At 45.7% G+C, this 27,968-nt stretch overlaps 1 protein-coding gene across 1 annotated transcript in view; it reads right to left on the reverse strand.

Annotated features, from left to right (window-relative positions):
• Positions 1-27,968, reverse strand: part of LOC147659337 (NBAS subunit of NRZ tethering complex-like) — a 485,327-nt gene that overhangs the window by 302,058 nt on the left and 155,301 nt on the right. The window contains exon 7 of the mRNA XM_086951835.1: positions 14,051-14,280. Coding sequence (XP_086807961.1) covers positions 14,051-14,280 — 230 coding nt within the window. The remainder of the gene's footprint in view (positions 1-14,050; positions 14,281-27,968) is intronic.

Below are 27,968 nucleotides of genomic sequence, written 5' to 3' on the forward strand. Positions count from 1 at the left end.
ACTGATTTGCATATAGCCAGGTTCTGAGCTGGGATGGTGCAGTGAGATAAATAACGGTGATGGATCAAGCCCTGATCTTTGGACTGGGTAAGAGTGGTCTGCTTAATTGAGACACTCTGTTCATCACCACCCCCTTTTCTGAATCGTTTTTGGCCACTATAGGTGTGGCAGGGGATACTCAGACATGAGTCCCTTTCTCACTGCACCATCAGGATTCAAGCAAGCCGGGCCGAAGAAGGCTGAAATGCCAGAAACCGGTCCCCGGTAGCTTGTCTCCTTTCTGGTGAAGAATTGGCTTGGTAGTTTAGTCTGTCCTGTTCCCATGATGCACTGGGCCAGGGACAGACTGATTTGCATATAGCCAGGTTCTGAGCTGGGATGGTGCAGTGAGATAAATAACGGTGATGGATCAAGCCCTGATCTTTGGACTGGGTAAGAGTGGTCTGCTTAATTCAGACACTCTGTTCATCACCACCCCCTTTTCTGAATGGGCATTGACAATGCACCAATTATTAGCCACTAGTGATGCTATCCGTTTACCAGAAGCGTCCAACAATTTGGACTCTTTATCCGGAGGCAGGCGTCCCCTGTGATTTGAGTTAGCCCTCTTACGAGCATTAGAGATGACCAAAGAGTCTAAAGGTAACTGTCCCTTGATGTATACTGGGTCATTAGGTGCAGCCCGGCATTTTTTCTCTACCCTGGGAGTGATGATCCTGGCTTTGACAGGGTCTTGAAAGATGTCGTCAGTATGTTTAAGCAGGGCCTTTAACATTGGTAAGGTTTGTGTAGCCCTTTGAGATGAACTAAGGGTCTCTAATATAAAATCCTCTTCTAGACTCTCCTTATGGAGCTCTACCCCATGGTATTCAGCAGCTCTATTAATGAGCTCAGTGTACCCAATAATATTATCTGGGGGGGAAGGTCTAGATCGATACATATCGGGGATATTATCAGGCTGAGGGACATTATAATGATCCCATAGATCAGGATCCTGTGGAACATCTTGTGGTGCGTATCATCCAAGTCATCATTATCACATCTCTTGTATCTTGTGGGTCAGGTGATGGTGGTGTAGGGGAATGTGTAGGTGTAAGAAGAGGGTCTTCAGAAATGTAAAGAGCCACAGTTTTTTTTTTTCAAAGGAATGTGTAAGTCCTCTGATAAGCCCATTTTCCTCTTCTCCGGAAGTTTGGAATGAATGTGTCCAGTTTCTGGGTGGATTGCGATTTCTTTTTGTTTGAGATCCTGTGGGATTTCGGTAAGAGACTCTTTAGTCACTGTACCTTCTTTAGACGTCGGTCTTGGCATCAAGAGTTTCTGTTCAGAAGCTTTCGGCTCCGAAGTTTTCGGCTCCAAAGGTTTATCTTTCCGCAATGGCGGAATGGAGACCAGAATGTGTTTTGGTTTCGACGCCGAAGGTTTCGGGTCGGTACCGGCATGGGAACGGGGCGAGCCCGAACCGGAAGGCTTTTGTCTGTGCTTCGGCGCCGAGCAGGGATGCTCGAAAGGTTTATCTCCTTGGCCCGGAGGCAGAGGAGTGACCGGGAGTTTTTTCTTGTGAAGGAAAGGATAGAGGAATGAAGGCTCTTTACTCACGGTCTGTTATGCCGGGGTCAAGTTTTCGCCATCGGAGTCAGCGTCGGATACGGAGACGTGCTCCTCGTCCATTTCGGCTTCCTGCGCTTGCGATTCTTCTTGGTCAGACTCTTCTGCGAGGAGGTCCAGCACAGGACCGCTTTGCTGGCACATTTCGTGATGTCCAGCCTGACGGTTACAGGGGGTTTTCTTCAAACAGAACGACCGGCATGCGTCGCAGTCTTTCTCGTCGTGTTCCGGGGATAGGCAGAGGTTGCACACCTCGTGCAAGTCGGTGCGCGGAAACTTAGCGCGACACCTTGGACATATCTTGAATGGAGTCCGTTCCATCAGCTGTGACCGATCCCAGCGCTGGTATGTCCAACAGCCTTCCACAAATGTTGCAATCAAAGGTTTTCGAGAGTAAGTGATACACGGAGAAGGGGAAACGCAGTCGGTTAACAATAAAGTAGAGGGTAGTGGATTGCGCTTCTAAGGGGGCCCCAAGAACGGTGCTTACCCGGAGCGCAACAATTCACCTCCGAACCCGATGACGGAAAAAGCCTATCTAACAATGGAGTCGATGCCCAGGCGCACTATCACCTAAAGGTGGTGTCACCTACCTTATGACTGGAAAGACTTCTCCGAAGAAAAACAAATTGTCTGGCAAAGGGTTGGAGGCCCCCCTTATCAGAGGAATTTTGTTGGAGATTAAGGTGGGGGCATGACTCGCTCGTTTCCCTTGAGGAGAAAGAAGGGATTATCTTGCTACCAAGTCTGACATGGGAACGAGTAAGGGACGCTAGAGGAGTATTCCAGCTCCTCGGGTGAACACTGGGACTGTTTGCTTTTAAAATTGCACTAGTGGGACACAGTAAAGATAGCTCTTCGAAAAGTGCATTAATTTGAATAGAGGACTGTGATGCAGAAAAAATATATGGGCACTACAGCACGAACTTACTGAAAATGCAAATATTTTTATTGAAGTGCATTATGGGCAATGAAGGAATAGTGAGCATCACAATTGTGCTTGCGCAGAAAGTATGCCCTTCCAATGATTAAGGCTGAGTGAGCAGCTGAAACGCGTCTGGAGAACATTACAGACTGCTGCCCCTTTTACCAATAAAAGCACACATGCTCCCAGTGTTGGGCGTCGGCTCAATTTTTCCTTTGGTGTTGTCACAGCAGGATGCTCTGAACATGCGTTGCCTAAGTCGCCCTGTCAGGGTTGGAGGCCCCCATTATCAGAGGAATTTTGTTGGATATATATATATCTATACATATCTATCTATCTATCTATCTATCTATCTATCTATCTATATCTATCTATCTATCTATATCTATCTATCTATATCTATATCTATATCTATATCTATATCTATATATCTATATATATATATATATATATATATATATATATACACACACACAGGCTCCAAATACACCGATATCGTGGGTCACTCTTGGTGTCGGGTGCCGTGAAACGCGGCGGTGTACCGAGTCTTAAAATTGCAGCTCCAGTCCTCTTTACCCATACCCAGCCGGGCCGGGAACAAAGACACAGCACTCCCGGGCTCAAGAATTTCAGCAAAAGGTTATTTTAATCAAGCAAACGCATTTCGGGACAGCGTCCCTTCGTCAGTGTTTCAACAATGAGGAGCGCAGCTCCATTTTTTGAAATATCGCAACTGGTTGCAAACAAACGACGGACTGTTCACCGCCACGATAAGGTGGCGCAATCTTAGAGTGTCTATTTCGGCTTCAATGCCCAGCGTTTCAAAATACAATTAAAACCCAGAGTCTTAAAGTGTTTGAATTTGCAAAACATTTTGCCGTGTATCAGCACATGCGGCTAGTATTATAGTCGCAAGACAACTCCCTCATATGTTAGCTGCTTTTGGGTACGCTCTCTCAATTGGGATCAGGGGTGTGAGCTAGATATATCATTATCATGATGACAGTCACAATCAACAGACCAGATCAACAGATCAACAGATGTTCCCTCCCACCACTTCGGAAGTGGTGGGAGGGAACATCACTTCAGGGTTACATTGAAGTACAGCGAGTGGCTAGGGGACTGCGAATATTCACCGTCCCTGCCTATGAGATCCCGACCCTCTCCTGTTGGAAGCATGGGCCGCCCACATTGCCTTATCCTGCAAAGGAATGCTGGAAATTCTGGTATAATTTGCTTGGAGTGACCGGGACAAAACGGTCAAAGAAATTGAGACAATGGAAGGTGAGCTACTTAAGAACCCTGGGAAGGATGAACAAGAACAACTACGAACGGCCATGAAAAAGAGATTACAAAAGTACGAGCTGAAAATTAAGATGAGGAAACAGGAGAAATTTGATCGGGACGAGCGTGATAACGCGATGGGTAGAGTATTAACCTTTGCCAAAAAGTATGATCAACCACGAAAAGACTTGGCGAAGAAAGATCAGATGCCAGGGGCGCCACCTGAACCAAGAATTGAAACGTCTGACTCGGATGTGAATGCAAGTGAAGTCTCCGGGGACGAAGCGGCAGGCTCATCCGTCCCACCAACGAAAACTCCTTTTCACCAGGAGTTCAAAGTCATCAGGCACAGCTGGTTAAGTGATGGAAAAAACAAGCCACCGGAGGAGGCAGACAAACGAGACGAGGTGGCTGGAAAAGGAAGAGGCAAAGGAAAGAGCAGTATAGCCCTGCGAACAACAAGAAGCAGGAGAGGACAAAGATGGTGAGACAAGGTGATTCCTTAACAATTATCAATTTATCCAATAGAGTACTAACCCCGTGTGAGGAGTCTGTTTTAAAACTGGGACTGACTTTTTGCCCGAATGTGCACATGGAATATACTCAAACAAGGATTGACTTCTATAAATTTACTAGGAAGATCAAATTGCACAAATACTTTAAAGTAAAACCAACAGCCCATAAGGTCAAGTATTTACGTGGCAATAAGAAGGGGACAGATCTTCTAAGTGTAAACGACGTAACAACATGTGAGCTCCTAGAAAATTTGCGACAAGGCAATGATAGTAGGAGAAGAAAAGATGGCTGCACCATAGGAGCTCATTGTGTGAGCTCTGAGGTTCGGGATAACTTATTTGGAGTTTAAATCCCAGTAAAACCCTGACAAAAAGCGCATCTTCGCATCATCCCCCCCCCCCCCCCGATACAAGGAGAGTATCGAAAAGGGTAAATCTAAGATATATACCTGAAAAGGGAGAAACGAGAGTCCAGCGCGACTGCTCCCCACTGACTGGACTTCCAGGACTGCCCAGGAGATCGACTGCAGTGTTTTGCTCGAGGGGCCCGATGGGAAGGTGTCGACAGTCTGGACATTCAGGCACCGGCTGATCCCAGCGCACCGATGGTCGTCACGAAGGGAGGGAGACTCAGTCCACGTTGCCCCGACTGCCTGATGTCCCTGGCGGCTCTGTGGCCCCTAAGAGGTGCTGCCGCGTTGATCATCGGGTATCCGCTCCGCCGATGCGGATTGCAGCCCACCGGCGTGACCGGAGACCGGAGATCGAGGCTGGCCGAGGAGCGGAGATAGAGCACTGACATCGCGGCTGGGGGCTGAGGTGAGGAACGAAAGCGGAGGAAGAAGCACGACGAGAGTAGGACACTGCGAGGACCCGCAGGTGAGATTCATAGCGGGGAAATGAACATTATCATAATAAGGCAATCGAGGCAGCATTCGAAGCGGCGCGCCTGACTCTAAAATGGCGGCCGCTTGAGACAATTAGTCCATCTTCAACTGCCTGTGAACAGTACACAATTTGGAGGCAGGAAATGGAAAAGAGGACAAACTAATACTAAACAGAGAGAAAGGAGCCAACAACAGACTCCAATCTGAGGCAAGAAAGGGAAAATGGACTAATCGAATGAATGGAAAGAGAGAAAGTCCTCTGTCCTTAGTAGAAATACCAAAACGGCGGACATCTTGTAATATCCAGTTTTTAAACCAAAAGAGCACAACAAGGGCCAGTATAAATACTGTTATCTGAAACCGCAACAAATAAGTTCCCAAGAAATCTATTGGAAGAGAAACTGATATCTATTACTATCATAGTAGGCGATTACTTACAGAGAAACTTGGATATATCACTACAATAGAAGAAAATTACTTTAAAAGTTTTTATGCCTAGCACTATTCATCTTTAACCCTAGGAACAACTAAGAGACAAACAGAGAATAGACATCATAAGACCTATATCGTGAAGCAAACATGGGTGAAAGATACCCAGAGGCGGATGGCTTAAACAACCAGGTCATAAAATATCCATCTAAGTTATCCAAAAATGGAGCCAAAAAGTTTAAACACAATACCCTGAGGAAAAATGCGGACACACTGTTCTCCGACCCTTACTTTAATTCAGATAAAGGCACTATAACTAATGACCTGATATTCTATACTAATAAAACGACTAAATGGCGCAATGCCTTCACAAGAATGCTCAACATAAAAGATATGAAAAACATCCCACATGGCACAAAAATAATGACCTCACCATCAAGAAGATGCAGAGCAGAACTATGCATCACCATATATAAAACTGGAATAGTATTGATACAGGCAGCGAACAGTGAACTAATGAAGTTCGACAAGGTATTCCCTACCATAAAAGGATCACTAGAGGGCTTAAGACACCAACTACACCTGACCCCACCAAAACTCGCTCCTGAGAATATTACTAGCAGAGACGTCAATCGAACTGGAGGCAGTCTAGAGCCAGCTACTAAATCCGGAAAGAAAACTGAAACAGAAGTGACTATATCGGAAAATGAGACAGAATGGATAGAGAGGTCTACGAGTCATGTGAATATAGAACAAGACCAGCTCCAAAAGGAGAATATCACTAGCAGAGACGTCAATCCAACTGGAGGCAGTCTGGAGCCAGCTACTAAATCCGGAAAGAAAACTGAAACAGAAGTGACTATATCGGAAAATGAGACAGAATGGATAGAGAGGTCTATGAGTCATGTGAATATAGAACAAGACCAGCTCCAAAAGGAAGGGTCGTCACCGCTGCTAAAAGCCGAGCCTTCCCACGCAGAACGTACAGGGGCGCCGAATGAATCACTCAAGGTGAATCAAGAAACAGATAAGATAGGAAACATCAACTGTTCTTTACCTACCTCGAATACTGAATTAAAGCCAAGTAGAACCTCACCCACAAAAACACTCCTAGCCTCACAAAACTTAGATAACTCTCACAACAGTTCAAAAAGGAACGGAATCGACAACCGAACAGAGGATATAAAGAATATGACTGTGACACTAAAAAAAAGATCAAAAACAGAGAAGAGCAATATACAACCCCCGGACACACCGGCTAATCATCCCTAAGAAATCACCCAGGAATCAGAAGGTTATTAAAGATCTTCAGAAACTAGTTTGCAACATGACACAAGTCACAATGAGTACCATACAAGCGATTGAAGAAACACGAGAAGTGACGACAAGCACCCATTCCAAGATCACGAATATACAAAATCTCGTACATTCCTTACATAGAAAGAGCAATGAGATGGACATGTCTCTAGCGAATAGGATCAACCGCCCAAATAGGACGAAGACCTTGTCGAAGGAGGAAGCCCTTGCCTTACTCCGAACTTATGAAGCACCAGACCGGGAGAAAGAGGAGAACATCAAAACAGTTCCGATCGACTTTAATAGAACATCAAGAAAGAAGGATAGGAAACTCAACCATAACAATTTACAACAAGTCCAGTTTAATTCTGAATACGAAAATTTGAATAGTAATAACCCTGGGAAACAACTGACTTGCCTCCTACTCAACTGTCGATCTGCTACCAAACATGCGTCAGACATAGCAGGCCTCATCATTGACAAGGAAATTGATCTAGCAATCCTCACAGAAACGTGGCTATCGGAAGCATCATCTCCAACCATGGATCTCTTAGTACCACCTCAATATAACATTGTGAGACTAGATAGACCAAAAAAGTCAGGAGGAGGAATTGCCTGCATTCACCGAGCAGATATAGAGGTCAACCAAATTCAAGCCGACCCTCTAGAATCCTGCGAATACTTAGGTATCAATATAAGATCAGCAACCAATCAAAGATGCAATCTACACACGTTTTACCACCCACCAGGAGAGAATGCAAAGTTCATAGAGCAGCTAATGGAGATCATCACGACCAACTCAAACACAGATGCCAATAACATATTCTTAGGAGATTTCAACTTACATTGGGAGGACTGCAACGACAAACTAGTTAACACGCTTAAGGATTTCCTTGCCGAGCTAAACCTCAACCAAGCATGCACGGAACCCACACACTCTAAAGGAGCAACATTGGACTGGATTATATCAGGCAACAAAAACACATCAATCCTCTCAATAGTACCGTGTGACTGGTCGGATCACTATGCAATAACATTCTTGATACCGATATTGAAAAAGGGCAAGACCGTTCAACCTGCCAATTGCAAAAAATGGATCCGAGACACAAGAGAGGCTAATATTGAGCTACTAATAGAAACCTGTGAGAGAGACTTAAAGACACCTAGCAACTTGCAGAATGCAAATGAGTTGACAGAACACTATCTAACCTCAGTCGGGAATATCGTCAACCACACCCTGCCATTAAAACTAAGAAGAACCACGGAGAAGATGAAAAATCCATGGTTTGATGGATCACTGAACGAAGACTAGCGCAAACTGAGAATGGCCGAAAGAAAATGGAGACAACACCCATCATCCCCTGAGCTGAAAGCTCTTAGAAAAATTAGAAACCAATATAACAAAAAGATCATCAATTCCAAAAAGGAATTCATAAGATCGGAATTGGACAATGCCAAAAACAGACCACGGACACTCTTTGAAATCCTGAAGCAACAATCAAACAATTCTCAACATTCTTCACGAAGAAGGCCAAATCGCTGGAAACAGAACTCTTAGGCGCAGCGACTAACCTCCCCAAACAACTAATGACTACGGGCGATTCCAACCCGACTTCAGGGTGTAGCAAGACAAAAAACAAGGCAAACTGGGACACATTCGAATTATATGATCAGGACAAGATCGCCAAAACGCTATTCAAAATCAAACCGAACAACCACTACCAAGATCCCCTACCCGCGAAATGCGTAAGAGGAATCAGCCATATTGTGGTACCAATCTGGACCAAAATAATAAACGCATCATTATAACAAGGGATCCTCCCAGACTGCCTAAAAACAGGTCAAGTGGTTCCTTTGATCAAAAAACCGACTGCGGATATTACAGACCCGAATAACTTTCGACCAGTGACCAACATCCTTTTATTGGCCAAACTAATTGAGAAATGCGTGCAGGGCCAACTGAGCCAACACATCACTAAGTTCTCCCTACTAGATGAATGCCAATCAGGATTCAGATCAGGGCATAGCACGGAAACAGCGATCCTCCATATTGTGAATGACGCGCTACAGGCTCTTGATCGAAATCAAGCATGCTTACTAATTCTCCTGGACCTGTTAACCACGAAGCATTACTGGCCAGGCTAAAGGACAGAATGGGAGTGTCTGGAAATGTGCTGAAATGGTTCGACTCTTTCCTACGGAACAGACCACAACATTTCCTGGTCAACCAATCAATATCACCACCTTGCCCCAACTCGATCGGAGTCCCACAAGGATCGACATTGTCCCCTGATTTGTTTAACCTGTATGTCGAACCTCTTACAGCAATTCTCAGAAACTCAAAGATATCCTACCATATGTATGCGGATGACACGCAGATATATATAAAGATAGCCTCCCTTAAAGACATTGAGCTAATGAATGAAACGTTAAAAATGACAATGGAATGGTTAACTACTAATCATTTGAAGCTAAATGCTCAGAAAACTGAGTTCTTACTAATTTCTCCACCAAGGAGCGTTACGGAAATAAAAGAGTGGACCAAGTTGGTGACGGCGCTCAACTGCACCCCGACTCTAGTCAACTCAGCTAAGTCGCTAGGAATTACTTTAGATGAGAACCTTGACATGAAAGCTCACATTAATTCAATGGCTAAGAGCGCCCGCTTCCACCTGAACTACCTAAGAAAACTGAAACCATTTATTTCTGAATCAGATCTGAAACTGGTAACCCAATCCTTAGTCATCTCGAGGATCGAATATGGTTGCACTACCTTAGCGGGTTTAACAAAAACATCCACAGCACCACTAAAAGCTTGCCTCAACGCTGCGGCGAGACTCATCTCTATATCAAGGAAGTTTGACCACATATCTCCTCACCTGAAAGCATTAAACTGGCTACCCTATGAGGCCAGAATTCAACTAAAGATCGCATGTATCACCCATAGAGCGCTTCACCATAATACTCCTGGATACCTAGCCAAGAAAATTGAGCTGTCAGGAGAAAACAGACCAGCTAGGAGTGCCAAGGAGTTGGTGCTGCGTCCAGCCATCTTCAGAAAGAAAAAAACTTATGACAGAGCGTTCTCTGGCGCTGCCCCTAGAATCTGGAACTCACTCCCCCCAAGCATTAGGAAGACTCCTAATACCTCAACATTTAAGCGTGAAGCGAAGAGCTTCTTAATGAGTAAATACCTTACATAGAGAAGTTCATGGATCACTATGGGATCTAATTCTGTACTCAAACAAAACACTTACGTCATCAGAAAGAGAATGATCGACGTGAATTAGATGAAAGATAAACTACGGGGCGAAACTGACGACATTTCTGGTGATTAAACTGTATACCAACTGCTACCTCATGTCAAAGTGAACTCATACAATTATCTCACATCCTGAAACCATATAACCTACTACCTCATATGTACGACGAAAATGACTAATGTTAATATTTCATGCTTTATAGTACTACATAATGTAAAAGACTAACTTGAATGGAAGGTGGTTATTTATGCATTCACCAAAGCCATATAATTATCTACCTCATACCTATATGTTGTTTAATGGTTGTCATCTTGTTAATATTCTTATCCTACCTCTATGTAAAGCGCTCTGATACCCACGGGTCTTGTTCGCGCTATACAAAACTTTCCTATAAATAAATAAATAAATAAATAAATAAATAGTGAGATAAGTGCTTCCAACAACACTCTTACCCAGAGATTAGTAAATGTTGATGTTGACCAGGAGGCTCCAAATAGTGGTTTTAAATTACCTTCTAAATTTATGCCTCAAACCACAACGGATGCCATCGACATTCTCTGACGCGGTTATTAGGGACCTGATGGCCATAAGGACAATAAATACAAGGCCAAGAAATGACTTTAACATCACTAAGGAACAAAGGATGGCAATAAGAACTCTGGCAGACGATAAATCTATTATTTGCAAACCCTCCGATTAAGGGGGTAACATTGTGATTATGTCACGTGAAAACTATGTTGAGGAAGCAACACGTCAGCTACAGGATTCTCACTGTTATGCACAAATTGACAAGAAGGAATACCTGACTAGTATTGAATCCTTACATGAACTTTTGAAAAAGTGGCTTAACAAACAGATGTTAGAACTAGAAGAATATCTATTCTTGAAAACCATCAATCCCATCTTACCCACTTTTTATCACCTGCCAAAGGTTCATAAGGACATTAACAAACCCCCAGGGAGACCAATCATTTCCTCTATAGGAGGACTGACAGAAAACCTTTCGAAATTTTTGGATCACTATCTCTTCGAATTTGTCTTGGAATTAAAATCCTACATTCGAGATACCACAGACTTTATTGAAAAAATTGAAAGTCTGATATGGTAACCAACTTATGTGATGGCAACCCTCGACATAACTAGTTTTATACACCTGCATTGAGCATGGAAAAGGACTCAGTGCCATTGACTATTTCCTGAGAAAGAAACCACTAAAATTTGCTATGCACAACAGAATGATTCTTGAATTAGTGGACTTTTGTTTAAATAACAACATTTTTCTTTTTCAGGATGTCCTGTAAAGGCAAATGTCGGGCACAGCGATGGGTTCCTGCTTCGCCCCCAGCTACGCGAATTTATTTGTGGGCTGGTGGGAGGAGCAGGAAGCCTGGGGTCCCGCAAATGCCACATGGAACAGCAAAGTGGTTACCTGGTACAGGTATATTGATGACCTGTTCCTGGTATGGGATGGGTCTATCAAGGAGGTGCAAGAATATGTTAAGGTGCTAAACCATAATGACTGCAACCTAAGGTTCACGGGGGACATAAGCAAATCACAAGTCAACTATTTAGACTTACAAGTAAGAATACATGAAGGGAAAATTTCAACTTCCCTCTACCGTAAGCCAACAGCTGGGAATAGTATCCTATTTGCCACGAGTAGTCACCCACGTAAACTGATTAATAGCATCCCTAATGGGGAGTTTCTTAGATTGAAACGAAACTGTACCCATGAGGAAGATTTCAATCTAGCAGTCAGTGAAAGTATGGACAGATTTGTTGAAAGGGGATATAAACCAAACCTCTTACTTGACACTTTCGAGTCGTGTGAGAAAAGTGCCACGTAATGTATTGTTCGAAAAGAAAGAAAGACCGATTGTAGAAGGGAAATTTCGTATGTATCCACCTATTCAGCGAATTCCTCGAAACTGAGAGCAATCATGACCAACCATTGGCACATTCTGAAAACAGACCATATTGTGGGGTCAGATATACCTAAAAACCCACAACTCACCTTCAGGAAGGCAAGATCACTGAGAGATCATATGGTTCATAGCCATCTAGAACCTATACGTAACACAAGAGGTACACTAAAGGAGGCAAAGGGCTTCTTCCCTTGTGGGAGGTGCAAAGCCTGTGCTTTCAGTAAGCGCACACTAACTTATCAAGTAAGAGGATGCCAAAGTGAAAGGAGAATCAGTAAGTTCATGTCCTGTCAGACGGACCATGCGGTCTATTGCCTGATATGTCCCTGCCAATTAAAATAGATCGGCAGCACAATCAATTCTGTAAAACTAAGAGTTTTAAAACATATGAGAGCGATTATGAATAAGGATTTTACCTACCCTCTCGCTCGACATTTTGCGATAAAGCACAACAGTAACAGAGACCTTTTAAGGTTTTTCTGTTTAGACTGTGTCCCGGAAAGCCCGAGGGGAGGAAACAGACTCTTAACTCTTAGGAGACTTGAATCTCGTTACATAATTGATCTCGAAATGAAGGCCGGGAGGTCTCAATATGGGGGAGGAGATGGCAACTCACCTAGGATGATGCATTCCATTCCTGTTGAAATTGAGAAATGTATGAGATTGAGGATGATTTTTGGAAGGAGGTAATCTTTGAAATGAAATGTAACGAAACTGCCAATAACATAGAAAATGTAAAGAAATGTTGAAAAATTGTGGTGGGTGGTGGATATTTATGTTTGTGAGGTTTCAATCATGTAGCGGCCTGATCACAACTGTGGTATAGAGGATGCTCTCTGAGAGGGATTATGGATGTGTGAATGTATGCAGCCATTAGGCTGCGATTGCCGATCCACGGCAAGATAGTACCTAAATTAGGTTCAAATTTAATTCATGTCATGGTCTGTTGATCGTGACTGTCATCATGATAATGATATATCTAGCGCACACCCCTGATCCCAATTGAGAGAGCGTACCCAAAAGCAGCTAACATATGAGGGAGTTGTCTTGCAACTATAATACTAGCCGCATGTGCCGATACACGGCAAAATGTTTTGCAAATTCAAACACTTTAAGACTCTGGGTTTTAATTGTATTTTGAAACGCTGGGCATTGAAGCCGAAATAGACACTCTAAGATGGCGCCACCTTATTGTGGCGGTGAACAGTCCGTCGTTTATGTTTGCAACCAGTTGCGATATTTCAAAAAATGGAGCTGCGCTCCTCATTGTTGAAACACTGACGAAGGGACGCTGTCCCGAAACGCGTTTGCTTGATTAAAATAACCTTTTGCTGAAATTCTTGAGCCCGGGAGTGCTGTGTCTTTGTTCCCGCCCCGGCTGGGTATGGGTAAAGAGGACTGGAGCTGCAATATATATATATATATTAGGAGGGCTCCGTGAAATAATGTTGTGAGATGCTCCGATTAATGCCTTTATGTTTAATTGGTGCAATATTCAATTGGGACAGGCTATACGCTCAATTAGGCATCTTTTAGCTGATACGCTGCCAATGCGAAAGGCAGAGCATCTGGTTCAAGGGAGGCCTGCCATATTAACCCTGTGCTAAACATCTCTTCTGGAGAATCAAGTTCAAACATCAAGCTAAACCTCCACTGCAAAGAAATTAAATAATCTCATGGCTCTTCGAAATCCTTCACTGGAACTCGGTCTCAAATTCAGACAACAAAAAAATCTTTTACACTTCTGCTAAAGTTAAAGCCTTCCTTTTCAGTACTTTTATCCTGTCCGAACTCCCTAACTCCTCTTTAGAGCTATTTATGCTAATCAATGAAAGATTATCTCTTGTAGCTATTGATTTTTCAATTCGTTTTTAAATTACAAACACAATTATTAAGAGTATTAAGTAGTTCCTCTTACCGTGCCAAGTCCATGCAGCTATCAGTTAGCGCAGTTGACGAATTGAAGTATTCTCTGCCCGCCGCCAGCACTAGGTCAATGCTTTTCTTGTAGCCCACTCTGTATTTGGATTTTCCTTTTGATACAATGATTATTGGAGGATCTACTGAGATTTGAGTGCAGTGCATCATCTGTCCAGCCAAGTGAATGTTTTCCAAGCGGCTTGAGCACAGCAGGCTTTCTGTAAATATCTGCAAAGTACAAAAAAAAATTCAAGGAGTTAAGTCCATATTTTCAAAAACAGTGGCAGTACTCTTTTTGTGTTGAATATATTTATATTATTGTTCACAAAAAACTAAAAACCGCAAGGCATAAAACATGCTTTAGTCATGTCATTGTCAGTAATATTTTTGTAGTTCCACATCCCCTGGACCCTTGTAATAGTTCATTTTATTTGGGATATTTTATATAAATGGTCTAAACCTTGTAGTTAAAAATGCACTGCACAATGGGCCGGCCTGCCAACTTCAGTGGTGAAGCACTTTCCAATAATCAAGGTAGGGGATAATAATTCCAAAGAGTATGATACAATTAAAAACGGAAAGTAATAATAAGAAAAAATTATCCTTAGTAAAAGGAATTTATACTGAAAATAAGGGAAGCAAGTAACTCTCCTTGCACGCTTTTACGAAACTGATTTTTCATCAAAGTGCTTAAAAACTGCACAAATGCTTTCACAAAAAAGATGCCCCATCAAATTAATTAACACAAAATTAAGGTCGACTCGAAAGGACTATAAAGCATAGGTAAATAACTATTTTTAAGACCTTTCAAAACATACATTATAATCATAGACTTAAAGAATGAACACCCATGAAGGGTCCTCAAAACAGTCAAATGGCCTCCAGATAATTACGTGTTGATGTTTATCTAAGTAAAAGTAAAATGAATAATATTGTCAAACATGGCACAAGATGCTTTACTTCAGAAGCACCATGAAAATAATTTCAACCACCTTTCACAGCCCAAGATGTCATTGAGAAGTATGCAGAACTTGCTGGAACAAAAATATGTACAACTTCTAAAAGGGTCAGATTGTTACATCTTTTTAGCAGCTAGGTTAGCATGTAGGATCTACTTGTTTTGAGAACTGTAGGGAGCAATGTTTAATTAGCCTCTTAACTGCTGAGGTTCCTTCAAGTGCTGAGTACTTTGTTGATTATTGGGGCAGTTTGGGTTTAAGACTTCATAACCAGTTTCCACAAAATACATCTAGTACACATGTCAACCCATTTTTCCTCACACGTTGGAGATTCTATGTCAGGACCGGAGGCAAAGATTATGCTCAAACTTTCTTCCTTTATTAATTCCAGCAGCGTTCAACTTTAAACTACCTTTCGCATCAAACACCTGAAAAGGGACTACAAAAACAAAGATCAACCAATCAAGAAAAGGTGAAGTCCATATATTCAACTGCGTCTTGGTCAACCTCCTCTTTATTTTATGCTTCCAGCAGAACTAAGTACCTTTTTAGACTACTCCTGTTTGCCTTAAGCTACGGTGTTAACTGGCTGTTTTTTCCCAATTTATATCCCCACAGCGGGAGCGCGTGTTAGATCTCTTCAAAAATAATTCAAAAAATATGAGTAATAGGTATAAATAAAAGTACCTTACCAGGTTTATGTAGTTGTACTTGGTTTTCATCTAATAAGTTTCACACTAAGATATGAGGGTTCGGGCATCTTTTTTGTATTCTATAGTCTAAATGGTCCAGCCCCCCCCCCTCAGTCCCGTTAAGGACCTAACTCCTTTGTTCACCCAGATCTCCATTGGCGGCTTGTGTTGCATCTCTGTTATGGGGCCGCGTGAGTGCAGTAAGGCATTTCGCTTGCTAGAGGGCGCCAGGGCCTTCAGAGATGCGCGCTGTGTCTCATCGCTCAACGGAGCCACACTCTTTCCATAGTCGGTGATCTAGACGAGCCAACCTCCCGCAGAGTCCTCTGCCTTCCCCGTGCCGCCTCGGAAGCTCTTGACACATGCTGGGGTCTGTAAATCAGCTCCTGAGAGCAATAATTAAAGTAGATGATGCCCGAGGCAGACGGGTCTGTATTTTGAAGTGAGGAACTTAGTCAGTGCGTCCACTCTCATTGTCGTTTGAGGGCCTGGCAGTTTGTTCAAGTCCCTGGTTGAGTGAGTTATAACCCCGGGGCGTGGACCCCCACAGTACCATCTGCACAATACATTTTATACTGGCATTGCCCAGCCCCTATTTGACTCCTCCTGGTGTCCCTTGATGCCATACATTTACCATGCAGGAATACTAAGAGTAAGAGTTCATTATGGTCCTTCCCTGGGATGACGAGTTTTGCAAGGCAGTAGAAGCCTCAAACACCAGGCCGTGGCGGCTGCCATGGGGCTCTTTGAAAGGCGCCTGATACAACTGGCAAGTTCCTGTGCAGGCCCCTTAGACCTGTCCCGAGCGCAGTCCAACACCTTTGGCCCTCTACAAGATCCCCAGCAGTCCCTGCTGCGACCCCATAAGCGCAAAGGGGACACTACCGTAGCCCTCAGTGCATTCGATAGATTGAAGAAGGCTTTCCTCGCACGCAGTGACCCTCCTGAAGACGACGAGGAAGACTCCTTTGACACGCTGCTCGCCGCCTTCTCCCCATTCACTGCCACGGGTGGAGGACGAGGATTCCCACGGGGTTTCAAATGATGAGACAGGCGCCCCCCCTCTCTTGACCCTACCCATGATGCATCCTCAGCTGTCCAGATGGAACATAATTCTAACGTGCTGGACCCTGACGATGTGGTATATCCATGATCGACAGATTAGTTCCCATCAGTGAAGGTAGGCAATTATGTGGCAGGCTGACTGTGGAAACCTCTGGAGAAGGAAGCTCATGCATGTTTTAGAGAACAGTGTCTGCACCTCTCCCTGTCCGGCAAGGTGGGCCCTATGCCGGAAATAAGTCCCCTCATAAAAATCCTGGAGCTGAAGGATGAGACTAAGGCTTTTGGTATGGCAATCTCCTCAGAGTCTCTCTCTGATTGGGCGCAGCAAACAGTAACCTTCCTGGGGAACCGTAATTGTGCCCCATCAGCAGAGAGGCACCCCTGCCTGTTAATAAAGTAGGATACCAAATTTGGTGTTTTGGACCCGACTCAGTGGCGCAAAGAGGGCTTTTCTGGGATCCTTTCATCAAAGAGTTAGGCAAGTTTGTTGCCACATTTAGTTCTCTTGATAAGGCACAGGCATCAAGTAAAAACATTTTCCACCCTTAGGTTTTTGTAGGGGCATGCTGTGGCAGAGGGCGCTCGACTGGCCATTTCTACACACAAGGCCCTCCCCGTGCTCAAGGCTTCCGCAAGGACAGTGCGCCAGTCCCGCTCAGGGGAATTCTTCCCCACCAGAAGAGGCTGCAACCACATAGGTGCCTCCAGGGGACAGTTCCAGTCAGCCTAAACAGGTGAGGGTTCTCCATTTCTGCCAAACAAAGGTGGGAGGTCGTTTGGCTCTGTTCTTGCACAATTGGGAGGCTCTTACCAGTTGATATATGGGTTCTGTAAACTATACAAGGCTTCCAAATAGAATTTTACGGTTCTCCAGACCAGACTTTGCGTCCACAAATTTTTTTTTCTGAAGGCCTGGCCGCCCTGATAGATCAGGAAACGGCAGATCTACTCTGGAGGGAGGCGATTTTCCCTACTTGCCTTCACCCACACAATCTTTCTGGTGGGGATGCGGGACAAAGGCCAGAGGCCTGTGATCAACCTCAGGGAGTTAAATGGATGGCTAGTGTATCGCCAATTACAAGATGTAGGGCATACACCTTTTCTGTGACCATCTGAGACCAGATGACTGGATGGTGCATTTAGACCTCAAGGAAGTGTAGTTAACAGTCCCGATTTCTCTCCTGCACTGCAGATTCCTCCAGTTCAGGTGGCGAGATAAGGCTTATGAGTTCAGGACTCTACTGTTCGGACTTTCTTCAGCTCCTTGGTGTTTCACCAAGGTGTTGAAACCAGTCATAGAAAATCTCAGGGCCCAGGGTTAGTGCCTGATGAACAAGTTACTTACCTTCAGTAACGATTTAAGAAACATTAGTTAGTGATAGATTCCTTACCCTAGAATTAGCCCCAGGCGTCAGACTGGATACGAAAAGGTTTTGTCCGCAGTACCCCTGCGCGTTGGAAGGTGGGGTCAAGCAGCTCCGCATCCGTCGTTGGAGTTGTGGTCGCCGAGATGACGTTTGAACAGCTACTTAAACTCCACCCTCGTGCGCTGATGACAGTTCTGTACACGACTTTCAGTGCCTAAGGTTAGTCCTGACCACCACTGTAGGAAACTCAAGGTTCAACGCCTCAGCTGCCCTACGCAACACCATGGTGTAAGAGGCTCTCTCCTATGTAGCCACAGTAGGGGGAGAAAACATACCAAGGTCTAGAGACGTGTCCAGACCACTGGCCTCACCCAAATTCTCTCTTCAGTCCGATTCTTCCAACTGGTCTGCCAGAGGGTCCGCAGACCCCTCCCAGTCCTCCTCACCCTCCACTGGTTGCCACTCAGGGCGATAGGGAACACCAGGGGAGAACAGAGGTACAAAAGTACTGGTCGGTGCCGGTACTGGCATCGGTCGATGCCGGTCCGGCTCCATCTACATGTCGAGGGGGAGGCTGGGGTCAAAGTCGGTTGGGGACACAACCAGCGTCGAAGGGGGAAGAGTGGTCACCAATGGATTCGCACCGGAGGAGGTATAGTAAGGTTGACCCGCGCCAAACCGAATCCAGGCCTGGATCCCTGTGGGCCCTGCAGTGACGGGGCAGAAGCCGCTGGCCTCGAAGGCCTTGAACCCCCAGCTGTGTCCGTGGGGCCCGAAGGCGTGCCGGCGGAGTAGGGCTGGCCAAAGATGGAGTGGAGGGCTTCGTAAAAACTATGAAGTTGGGCAGGGGTCGCGCCGGCTCCCGGGAAGGGAGGGAAATTTGGAGCCGACCCGACAGGCTCCGGGACAGACGCCTCTTACCAACGCGTAAGGGTACTGCTGAAGGAATATTCTCCAGATCCAGTCTGACGCCTGGGGGTATTTCTAACATAAGGAATCCATAACTAATAGTCTCTTTCAGAGAGGTCTGGTTTGGGAATTACAGTGCCTTTTGTTTCACTGATGGGCTTAGACACTCAGTAAGTTATTATACTTGCACTTGGTCACTCACCTTGGCACTCATGCATCCAGTCATCCATCCACTGTTTCATTCTTGCAATCACACTGACATAACCACAATAAAAGACACAAAACTCAACAACATATGCAAGATAAAATAATACAAGTTCAAAAAGAAAAACATACTGCCATCTAAACATGCAGGCATATGCTTGCAATAATGAAACTAAACAGAGCAGTGGGTGTCTCTCTTCAGTGGTACTGTATATAGTCTAGAATTGTTCTTAAGCTCAGCAAGGCTGCCACATTCAAACTATCTAGTTGGCCATCTTGGAATAATAAAATAGGGATACACAATGGAAATCAATATTCCATAAGAGTCGCCTGGTGTAGAGGAAGTGGCCACGCGGGATGCAGTGCTATGCAAATGAAATGAGCGGAAAGCAAGTGGTCCCTTGCCACTACTGTGGGAGTATCCTTTTTTGAAACATTAAAATAAAAAGAGCAGAAGCAAAGAAATGAAAGAGGAACTATAAAAGGAGAAAATGTAAAGCTAAAGGACTGGCCAACATGCCCTAACAATGAAGTACACTTTTTTTCATGTGCATTGGCTTGGGATCAGAAAATGCCATCATTCACAGGGCAAGAGAGCCAGTGTCTGACTTAAACCCAATCAGTACCCATCATAGATGGAAGTTGAGTGTAAATGACACTCAGACAGTTCAGATGCAGAAGAGGGCTGAGACAAACTTCCATAATGTACCTATGTTGATATATATGTATATGGATCTGGCTGGATGAATGTATTATGCAGTGGTTTTTTTTTAATTATAAGATCCTGGAAAATATTTATGAATAATTATTACAGTGCAAATCCCCTACCCCTAGGGTTTGTAAAAGTGGGTAGGTAACACCAAAATCCTTTTCTACATAGGTAATGTGTGAGATTTTATGGAACAAAATAGCTGATTGCAGGCTTTGACACAGTGCAAAAATAATCTACCCTTAAAGATCTATTGGCTTTAAAATATTTTATTACATAAATCAGATCTTCTGCTTTTCGCATGTGTTTTCACAATAAATAGATCACTGGCTTGTCATCATAACCAGCTCAGGCCACTTGCATTGAGCTTAAGCTTTCACACATGGCAACAATCAGGCCTACAGTCATGTTATGGCTAAAGTATACCAAATGGCAGCTGGCAAAGCAAAATACTATCTGCCCTAAGAGAGCCTTACAAGGATTCTCACAGTGCAAATCTACGATACCCATGGTTTGTCAGAGGGGGTAACCAACACCGAGACACTTGCCCACTACTGTAATCTATGCGATTCCATGTAACAATACACCTACCTGTAGGCTTTAATACAGCATAATAATAAACCACCATTAAATGCCTACTGACTTTAACATATGCATTTCACCGACAATATGTTCGGCCTACTGCCTTTCTAGTAGCTTTTCATTACAAACCATCAAGCCTATAACTTTTATTATTGGCTTGCCACCGTAACCAATTCTGACCTTAGGGTTGGCCATAACCTTTCCCACAAGCAACCATCAGGTATACCATAGTAAAATTACAAATATGTACAAAATTACAGTTGTTAATACTGATCTTCTATCCCAGTGGCTTATTCGGGTGGGTCACCAAAACCAAAACTCTTGCGTACTATAGTAATCTTGGGATACAACATAACAAAACACTTGCCTAAAGGCTTTAGCACAGTGTAGTAACAATCCACTCTTAAAAATCTATTGCCGGGGGGGGCGTGGCCAAGATGGCGACCGAGTTGGACGTACCAACTCGCCGCTCCATTCCCTCGCCTAGGCCCTTGCTACTTAGCACAGTATTGCGGATCGCGAGCCCTTGTTCTGGCCTCACCTTGGTCTTGTGACGGCAGCGGTAGCCTGATTTCGGCTGGGGAGCAGAGCCAGCGCTCACCACTGCGGCTGGCTTCCTGAGAACTGACGGGCGATCTGCGGTCGATGATTCAGAAAACCAGACTGCTGCCCGTGACGAGGAGCTGTCTCAACTCCAACAAGAGGTTTTGTGACTCCGGGACCAGCACTTGGCTCTCCAATCCCACGCAGAGGAACTTGAGAACCGCTCTTGCCAGAATAACATCAGGATCCGGGCAGTCCCTCAGGGCTTGGAGGGGCAGGACATTGAGGCCTTTGTTATGGAGCTCTTTCGACACGTCCTTGAGGACTCTTTGGAACTCAGGATCAAACTGGACCCCACACATCGCGTGGGTCCCGTGACAGCCCCCATCCTGATATCCTGACCTGCATCCATGACTTCCAACTCAAAGAGCGTATGTTGCGGGAGGCTGGGGCCAAGCACCCCATTGACTTCCGATCCTGCCGGCCCCTTCTCTTCCAGGATATGGCAGCCTTGACCCTGCAGAAACGGTGAGAGTTCCAGCAAGTGACGACATTCCTATGCTCCAAGGACATCTCTTACTCATGGGGTCACCCATGCCAGCTTATCTTAAAGTGGGAGGGCAAGCTTCGGCAACTTCGATCTCTCGATGAGGGCACGTCACTTCTTCATCTCACTGGAGAAGACCACAGCACTACTGAGAATGTTTCTTCCTCAGGACGTTGCTCTGACTCTGCGAAGTGGCAGCGTGTGGGGAACTCTTCACAGCTGCTTCGCCCAGATCCGGAGACCATCTCCAAGGAAAGAACGGCTGTGCTGCAATCTCTATCCGAGGACTCGAACACTGCGGACTGAATCACTTTGACCCTGGTAACATTGTTTAAGCTGTTCTGGGATCCATAATGATTTGTTTGGCTGGGCTCTGGGTGTGTCCGGGGTGGTCGGGGACCCTTGCTTCCATTTCACGTCTCTCCACAGGGCTGCTCGTCCGGGACATTTGTGAACTTCATCCATTAAGTTCTTTGTTGTAAGTTACTTGTTGTGGGCTTTGGGGTTCCTTTCTCTCTCCTCTCCGCCAAAATGTGTTGATGGTCTTTACCACTGGCCCCTCACTCTTGTCTCCACGAATCCAGGGGCATTCCCTAGTAGCTTGCTTTAGGACCTTTTCACCACACTGACCGATATAAAAATTCTGTCCCTTTACGTTAAGGGGCCTAATAACCCCATCAAAAGGCGGGCGATCCTGTCCTTTCTCGAAAATTCAGTCACACACATCTGCCTGCTTCAAGAAACACACCTCCTCACGGCTGGCACACATAGGTCCAGGGCCTTTCCCTTCCAAGTGTTCTCTTCTCAGTCTTCTAAAACATCGGGGGTGGCGATCCTGGTTTCGGCTCGGTTCCCAGGTCGGCTCGGCAGCAAATGGGCCAAGATCAAGGGCAGGTTTCTGGCCCATACTCTCACTTTGGGCACGCACACTCTTGTTATAGCGACTGTATACATCCCCAATGTGGGCCAAGAGGGGTTTATCAGGGACGTGGTACATGAACTCACAGGTATTTCTGACAGAACTGTGCTCAAAGGGGGGGATTTTAATTTGGCTTTTGATGGCATGCTTGATCGTTCGGGGCAGCGGTGGGGACAGACTGGGGCTCTCTCTGGGATGGAAGGCGCCTCTTGGCAGAGGCTAGACTCAGATATCTGACTGCTAAACCTTCCAAATACCAAGGAATACACTTTTCACTCCCTCCCACACAAAACGTATGCCCGAATCGATTACATACTCACCTCCGTCGCATTGACCCAACAGACACGAGATGCTGAAATTCTTCCTTGCCCCTTGTCAGACCATTCAGCAGTGCAGATCTCCTTGTCCCTGCACCAACCCAGGCTCACACGGCACTTTTGGCGCCTCCGCAAGTACAGCAGGTACGTAAGTGTATTACTGACTACTTAGCAATTAATGATTCCCGTTCCGTATCCGCAATAACTCTTTGGGAGGCTCTCAAGGCCCTAGTTCGAGGGTAGTTCCTGGGCATAGCTGCTGCAGACAATAAGGACAGAAGGGAAAAAAGGGAGCCCTTATACGGGGTGGTGGCTGAACTTGAGCGCATCCATCAGCGGACCGGGTCCCCAGAGTTTGGAAGCAGCTTAAGACTGCCAGGGCACAGTTAGAAGGGCTAGATGTTGATCAAGCAGAATATGCCGCCTTCGACTGAAGCATGTCTTCTATGCGGGGGGAGTTAGGTGCGGGCGGCTTCTGGACCATAGGCTAAGTGCGCAGAGACAGGCATCCCGCGTTACTATGATCCGTGATCATCAAGGGAGAGAGTGCATGACTGATTAGGATATTGTGGAAGAATTCCGTTGTTTCTATGCCACCTTGTATACGGCCCAGACTCTACAGGACAATGAGCCAGCCCGTTATTTGCAGGGTGTAGCCACCTCCAAGCTTTTACAGGGCCAGGCGGAGGATCTTGCAGCCCCTAAATACATGGAGGAAGTTATTTCTGCCATCTCCCGCCTGTAACTCCTCAAGTCACCGGGTCAGGATGGCTTTTCCTCAGTTTTTTATAAAAAGTTCTGCGAGCTGTTAGCCCCGTTGCTGGTATGGGTCTACAACTCGACTGGGACTGCTCAGGCCGCCTCTCTCCCTCCCTCTATGTTGGAGGCATTGATCACGGTACTACCTAAACCGGGCAAGGACAGACATTTATGTGGCTCCTTTCGCCCCATATCCCTTATAAATGTGAATCTCAAAATTTTCACTGGGATCCTGGCATGTAGGCTCTCTCGTCATCTGCTCGGACTAATAGATCCGGACCAATCTGGGTTTGTTCCCAGATGTCAATGCTCCGACAATACCAAGCGTCTTCTGCACCTGGTGGACCAATCTGATCGTTTTCCGGCGTAACGCATGATTTTCTCTGTTAGACGCTGAGAAGGCTTTCGACAGGGTTCATTGGCCGTACCTCAAGGCGACCCTATCTCCCTTTGGTTTCCCAAGTCACTTTATTGATTGGGTTTTCGGTATCTGCGGGAACCCCACGGCTACAGTGCAGGTGAACGGACTAGCTTTGTCGGCCTTTTCCATATGCAGGTGGACGAGGCAAGGCTGCCCCCAGTCGCCGCTTCTATTCGCTCTGTATACATAGAGCCCAACAGGTCCGAGATGACCTGAGCATTAGGGGGGCACGCTTCAGAGGGACGGAGCACAAACTATGTTTATACACAGATGATGTGGTAGCCACGTTGGAACATCCCCGGGAGCCTCTGCCCTCTTTCTCGGCTGAATTCGATCGGTTTGCCCAGGCCTCGGGGTTTAAGATCAATGTACATGAATTTCCGGCCTATCACTGCAGCCTGAAGCGATGGCACTTCTGCAGCGCTCATATCCAGTCCAGTGGGCCCAAGACACTATCCCTTACCTATGGTTGCAAATCTCTGCTACTGTCTGTGCCATCAGAGTAATAAATTATTCGTCGATCTCTCGCCAGGTTCGAGTTTCCCGCCGTAAATGGAGGCCGCACTCTCTCGCCTGGCTGGGACGTATTGCTGCAGTAAAAAGGGTGATATTACCCCAGCTTCCCTACTTATTCCATACATTGCCACTTGTACCTCCTCCAGGGGTCCTACGCTCCCTACAATCGACATCAAACATTTTGTCTGGCGTGACCAGAGGGACCGGCTACGAAGGGAGTTCACTTATAGGGATCCTGTGCAGGGAGGCTTGGGGATCCCCGATCTTTCTGCCTACTGGCGTGCGGCTCAAATGAGAGTTCTGGTGGAGTGGTCTCGTCAGGAGTCCGAGAAACATTGGTTATTTATGGACCGGTCGCTTGCCGGACAGCCCTTGTGGGGCATCCCCTTCCTTAGACAGGCGGCAAAGCCCGCAATCTATATCTTTGTCGGAGGTAACTAGACCTACTCCGTTGGCTTGGGGTAAGGTGACTGGTTCCCAGGGGCTCACGACCTTCCAGTCTCCGATTACGCCTGTAGTCCATAACCCTGACTTCACGCCGGGGCTTGACACCGAGACTTTTAAACACCGTCGCTCCGTAGGGCATCTTTTCTTATCTCTCTGGACTCAGTCCCTTTATTGACCTTCCCAGGGGTCAGGTCCTACATTACAGGAGCATTACAGCTGCACACAGGTCCGCCATTGGGAGTCACATAGGGATGTACGGGGCGCGGAGAGACACCTCACTACATTTGATAAGTTGTTACTAGCACAGCACACTGACGCACATCTGACCTCGGATTTGTACAGATTTGCTAGGGGCACCTCAGATTTGGTGAAAACTCCTGACCAGCTGCGATGGAAGGGGGAGCTCGGTAGAGTTCTGACACAGAAGGAATGGAACAATATCTATTTCAGGGCCCGCCGAACCGCACGCAACATGTCCTCTGTGGAAACAGCTACTAAGGTTGCTACTTATTGGTACCTTACTCCTGTACGACTCCTTAGGGGTAACCCTCCCATAGCACGCAATGTTGGCGTGACTGTGGCCAGCTAGGTACTCTAACTCACTTACTGTGGGATTGCCCCACCCTGGGGACATACTGGCAGCAGATACTGGATGACGTGAACTCTCATTTCGATACACAGATCCCTCGCTTCCCAGTGTATGTCCTTCTGGGCCTTCCTAACGCTGTAACCTTTCCCCTCAAATCTCAAAGGCGTAAACAGATGGCATTCACTCTCGGGCAGCGGTCTAGAACGTCCTCGCTCACTGGGGCACTAAGAATGTTCCGACTCGGCTGGGATGGCTTCATAGAATGTGGGGCATATTGGGTATGGAAAATATCTCACTGTCCAAGACTCACCCTGGGGCCTCCTTTCATGATTTATGGGATCCTTTCCTCGCGTTACTAACATCTGAGTTTATGGAGCTTACTTGCTCTAAGTACTTGAGACTATTGAGAATTGCCGACCCCCCCAGGTTGCCAACCTCAAATACCTCTGCTACCTAGTGTACTGCTACATGTGGACTTTCCTGGCTTGCCCTTGCTGTTGCTACTTTCTGGGAGCATGGCTTATGATTGGCAGGAGGAGGGTGGGGAGGGTGGGGAGGGTGGGGTGGGAGGGGTGTGTTTCTCTTTTTCTCTAGTTCTGTCCATTTTTTGGCCACGTACGCAAACACATTTGCCGGGTTGCATCCCGATGACTGTAGAGCACATTGGTTCGTTCGTTATTTCTTTCATTTGGAAATCAATATAAGAAATTTTATACAAAAGTCTATTGCCTTTAACACATACTTTTCACAATAAATAAGTCAGGTCTACTCTCTTTTGTCATAAAATTTTTCGTTATAAATAGAGTACACCAATATCCTTATCCAGTGAACCGATACGGCCTATAGACTTTACCAGTGGCTATACGAGCAAGTTACTTACTGTGAGAAAGTTAAATTGTTGGGGTGGACAGTAAATCAAACGTGTTAATGTCACAATTACCCATATTGAAGATTGGAACAATAACCCATCAGGGTCGTGCCCCCGCCCCTTCCCTCCGGGGTGAGCACAGAGGAAATAGTCACACTAAAGGTAGGCAGCCCATTGGCTACTACCTAGTTGGCACTCCCTTTAAATCCCCTAAATGTAGTATTTAGGTGGCACCCCTGAGCCTTGATTTTCAGATTCAACGGACTCAAAAAGGCCAAGGACAAAGAAGAGCAGTTCACCCCGACAACAAAGAGCCTGGATTGGATTATGGTGTGAAACCCCACCTGCAAGCCACAGACTTGACAGTCATGAAAACCTGTCTTGTTCGGCCGCTAAGAGACCTCTGCCAACCCTAGGGGCCCCCCAGCAGTTCGCCAAATTGCCTAAGAACCAAAACCGCAGAACCCAAACTTTTGGCTTGCAGCTCCCTGGCCTACCGACACACAACTGCCCAGGAGAAGTACCACAGCTCTGAGCGACCAACTCTGCCTCCTCATTACGCTTGGAGGCACCAGGATCTTCCAGCACCAACCTCGGGGTACCAGACACCCTGCAACCTAAGACCGACTACAAGAGTCCAGGCCGTACTCCAACTGCCTGAGGAGCAAGCATCAATTGAAGGACGTCAGCAGTCCTGAGACCAACTTGCTGTGTGGTCCAGCCATACTGACCACCCTTCTGAGGTGTTTGCCCCCGACTGCAAAGGGCACTTTGTGCACCACAGCTTGGATCACATGTTTGCTCTGCAACCAGCCCCACAGTTGTTTGTGCTTCTGTGGTCTCCAGGCACTTGCAAACTCTACACTCTTTTGAGTGTCCCCAGACTTGCCTACAAGTCCCCCTGTGCAGCCTGTTTTTAGGTGTCCCCATAGTCTTCTTAGCACCCCAGCTACCTACTCTTCCAGCACCCTGCTTCCGGCCGAATACAGGACGCACCGAGAAACTGCTGGTAGAACTTTAGACCCTGGCTCCCTAACATTCGAATTCTAGAAGGTGAACCCCTAAGTCCTACTGCACTGTGATTCATTGAATTCTATGTTTTGCTCCTTTGGATAACATTGGCCGTAATTGCGCACCACTGTATATTACCTGTACTTACCTTGCTTATTGCTGAAATGTATTACATGCTTACCTGTAACTGAAGTTCTTGGTTCTAAATATATACAAAAAGACTTTCTATTTTTTTTCATAAATCAGTCACAACTTCATTTTTCAGTGTGTGTTCCATTTATTGCTTTTGTGAGTACAACAAATCCCTAGCACAACCCTCTGATAAGCCTAACTGTTATCCCACACTACTACAATATAGACAATTAGTACTATCTACTTTTGCCTCAGTAAACCAATAAGGGCCTCGATGGCCTCTCTGCATAGTGTACCCAATTATGGTGCACTATATAGAGAGGTGGGTTTCTTACACTTTACTAGCAATGAATGCTCTGG

Source organism: Lissotriton vulgaris, unplaced genomic scaffold, assembly GCF_964263255.1.
Source record: "Lissotriton vulgaris unplaced genomic scaffold, aLisVul1.2 SCAFFOLD_1875, whole genome shotgun sequence".
Classification (NCBI taxonomy): Eukaryota; Metazoa; Chordata; class Amphibia; order Caudata; family Salamandridae; genus Lissotriton; species Lissotriton vulgaris.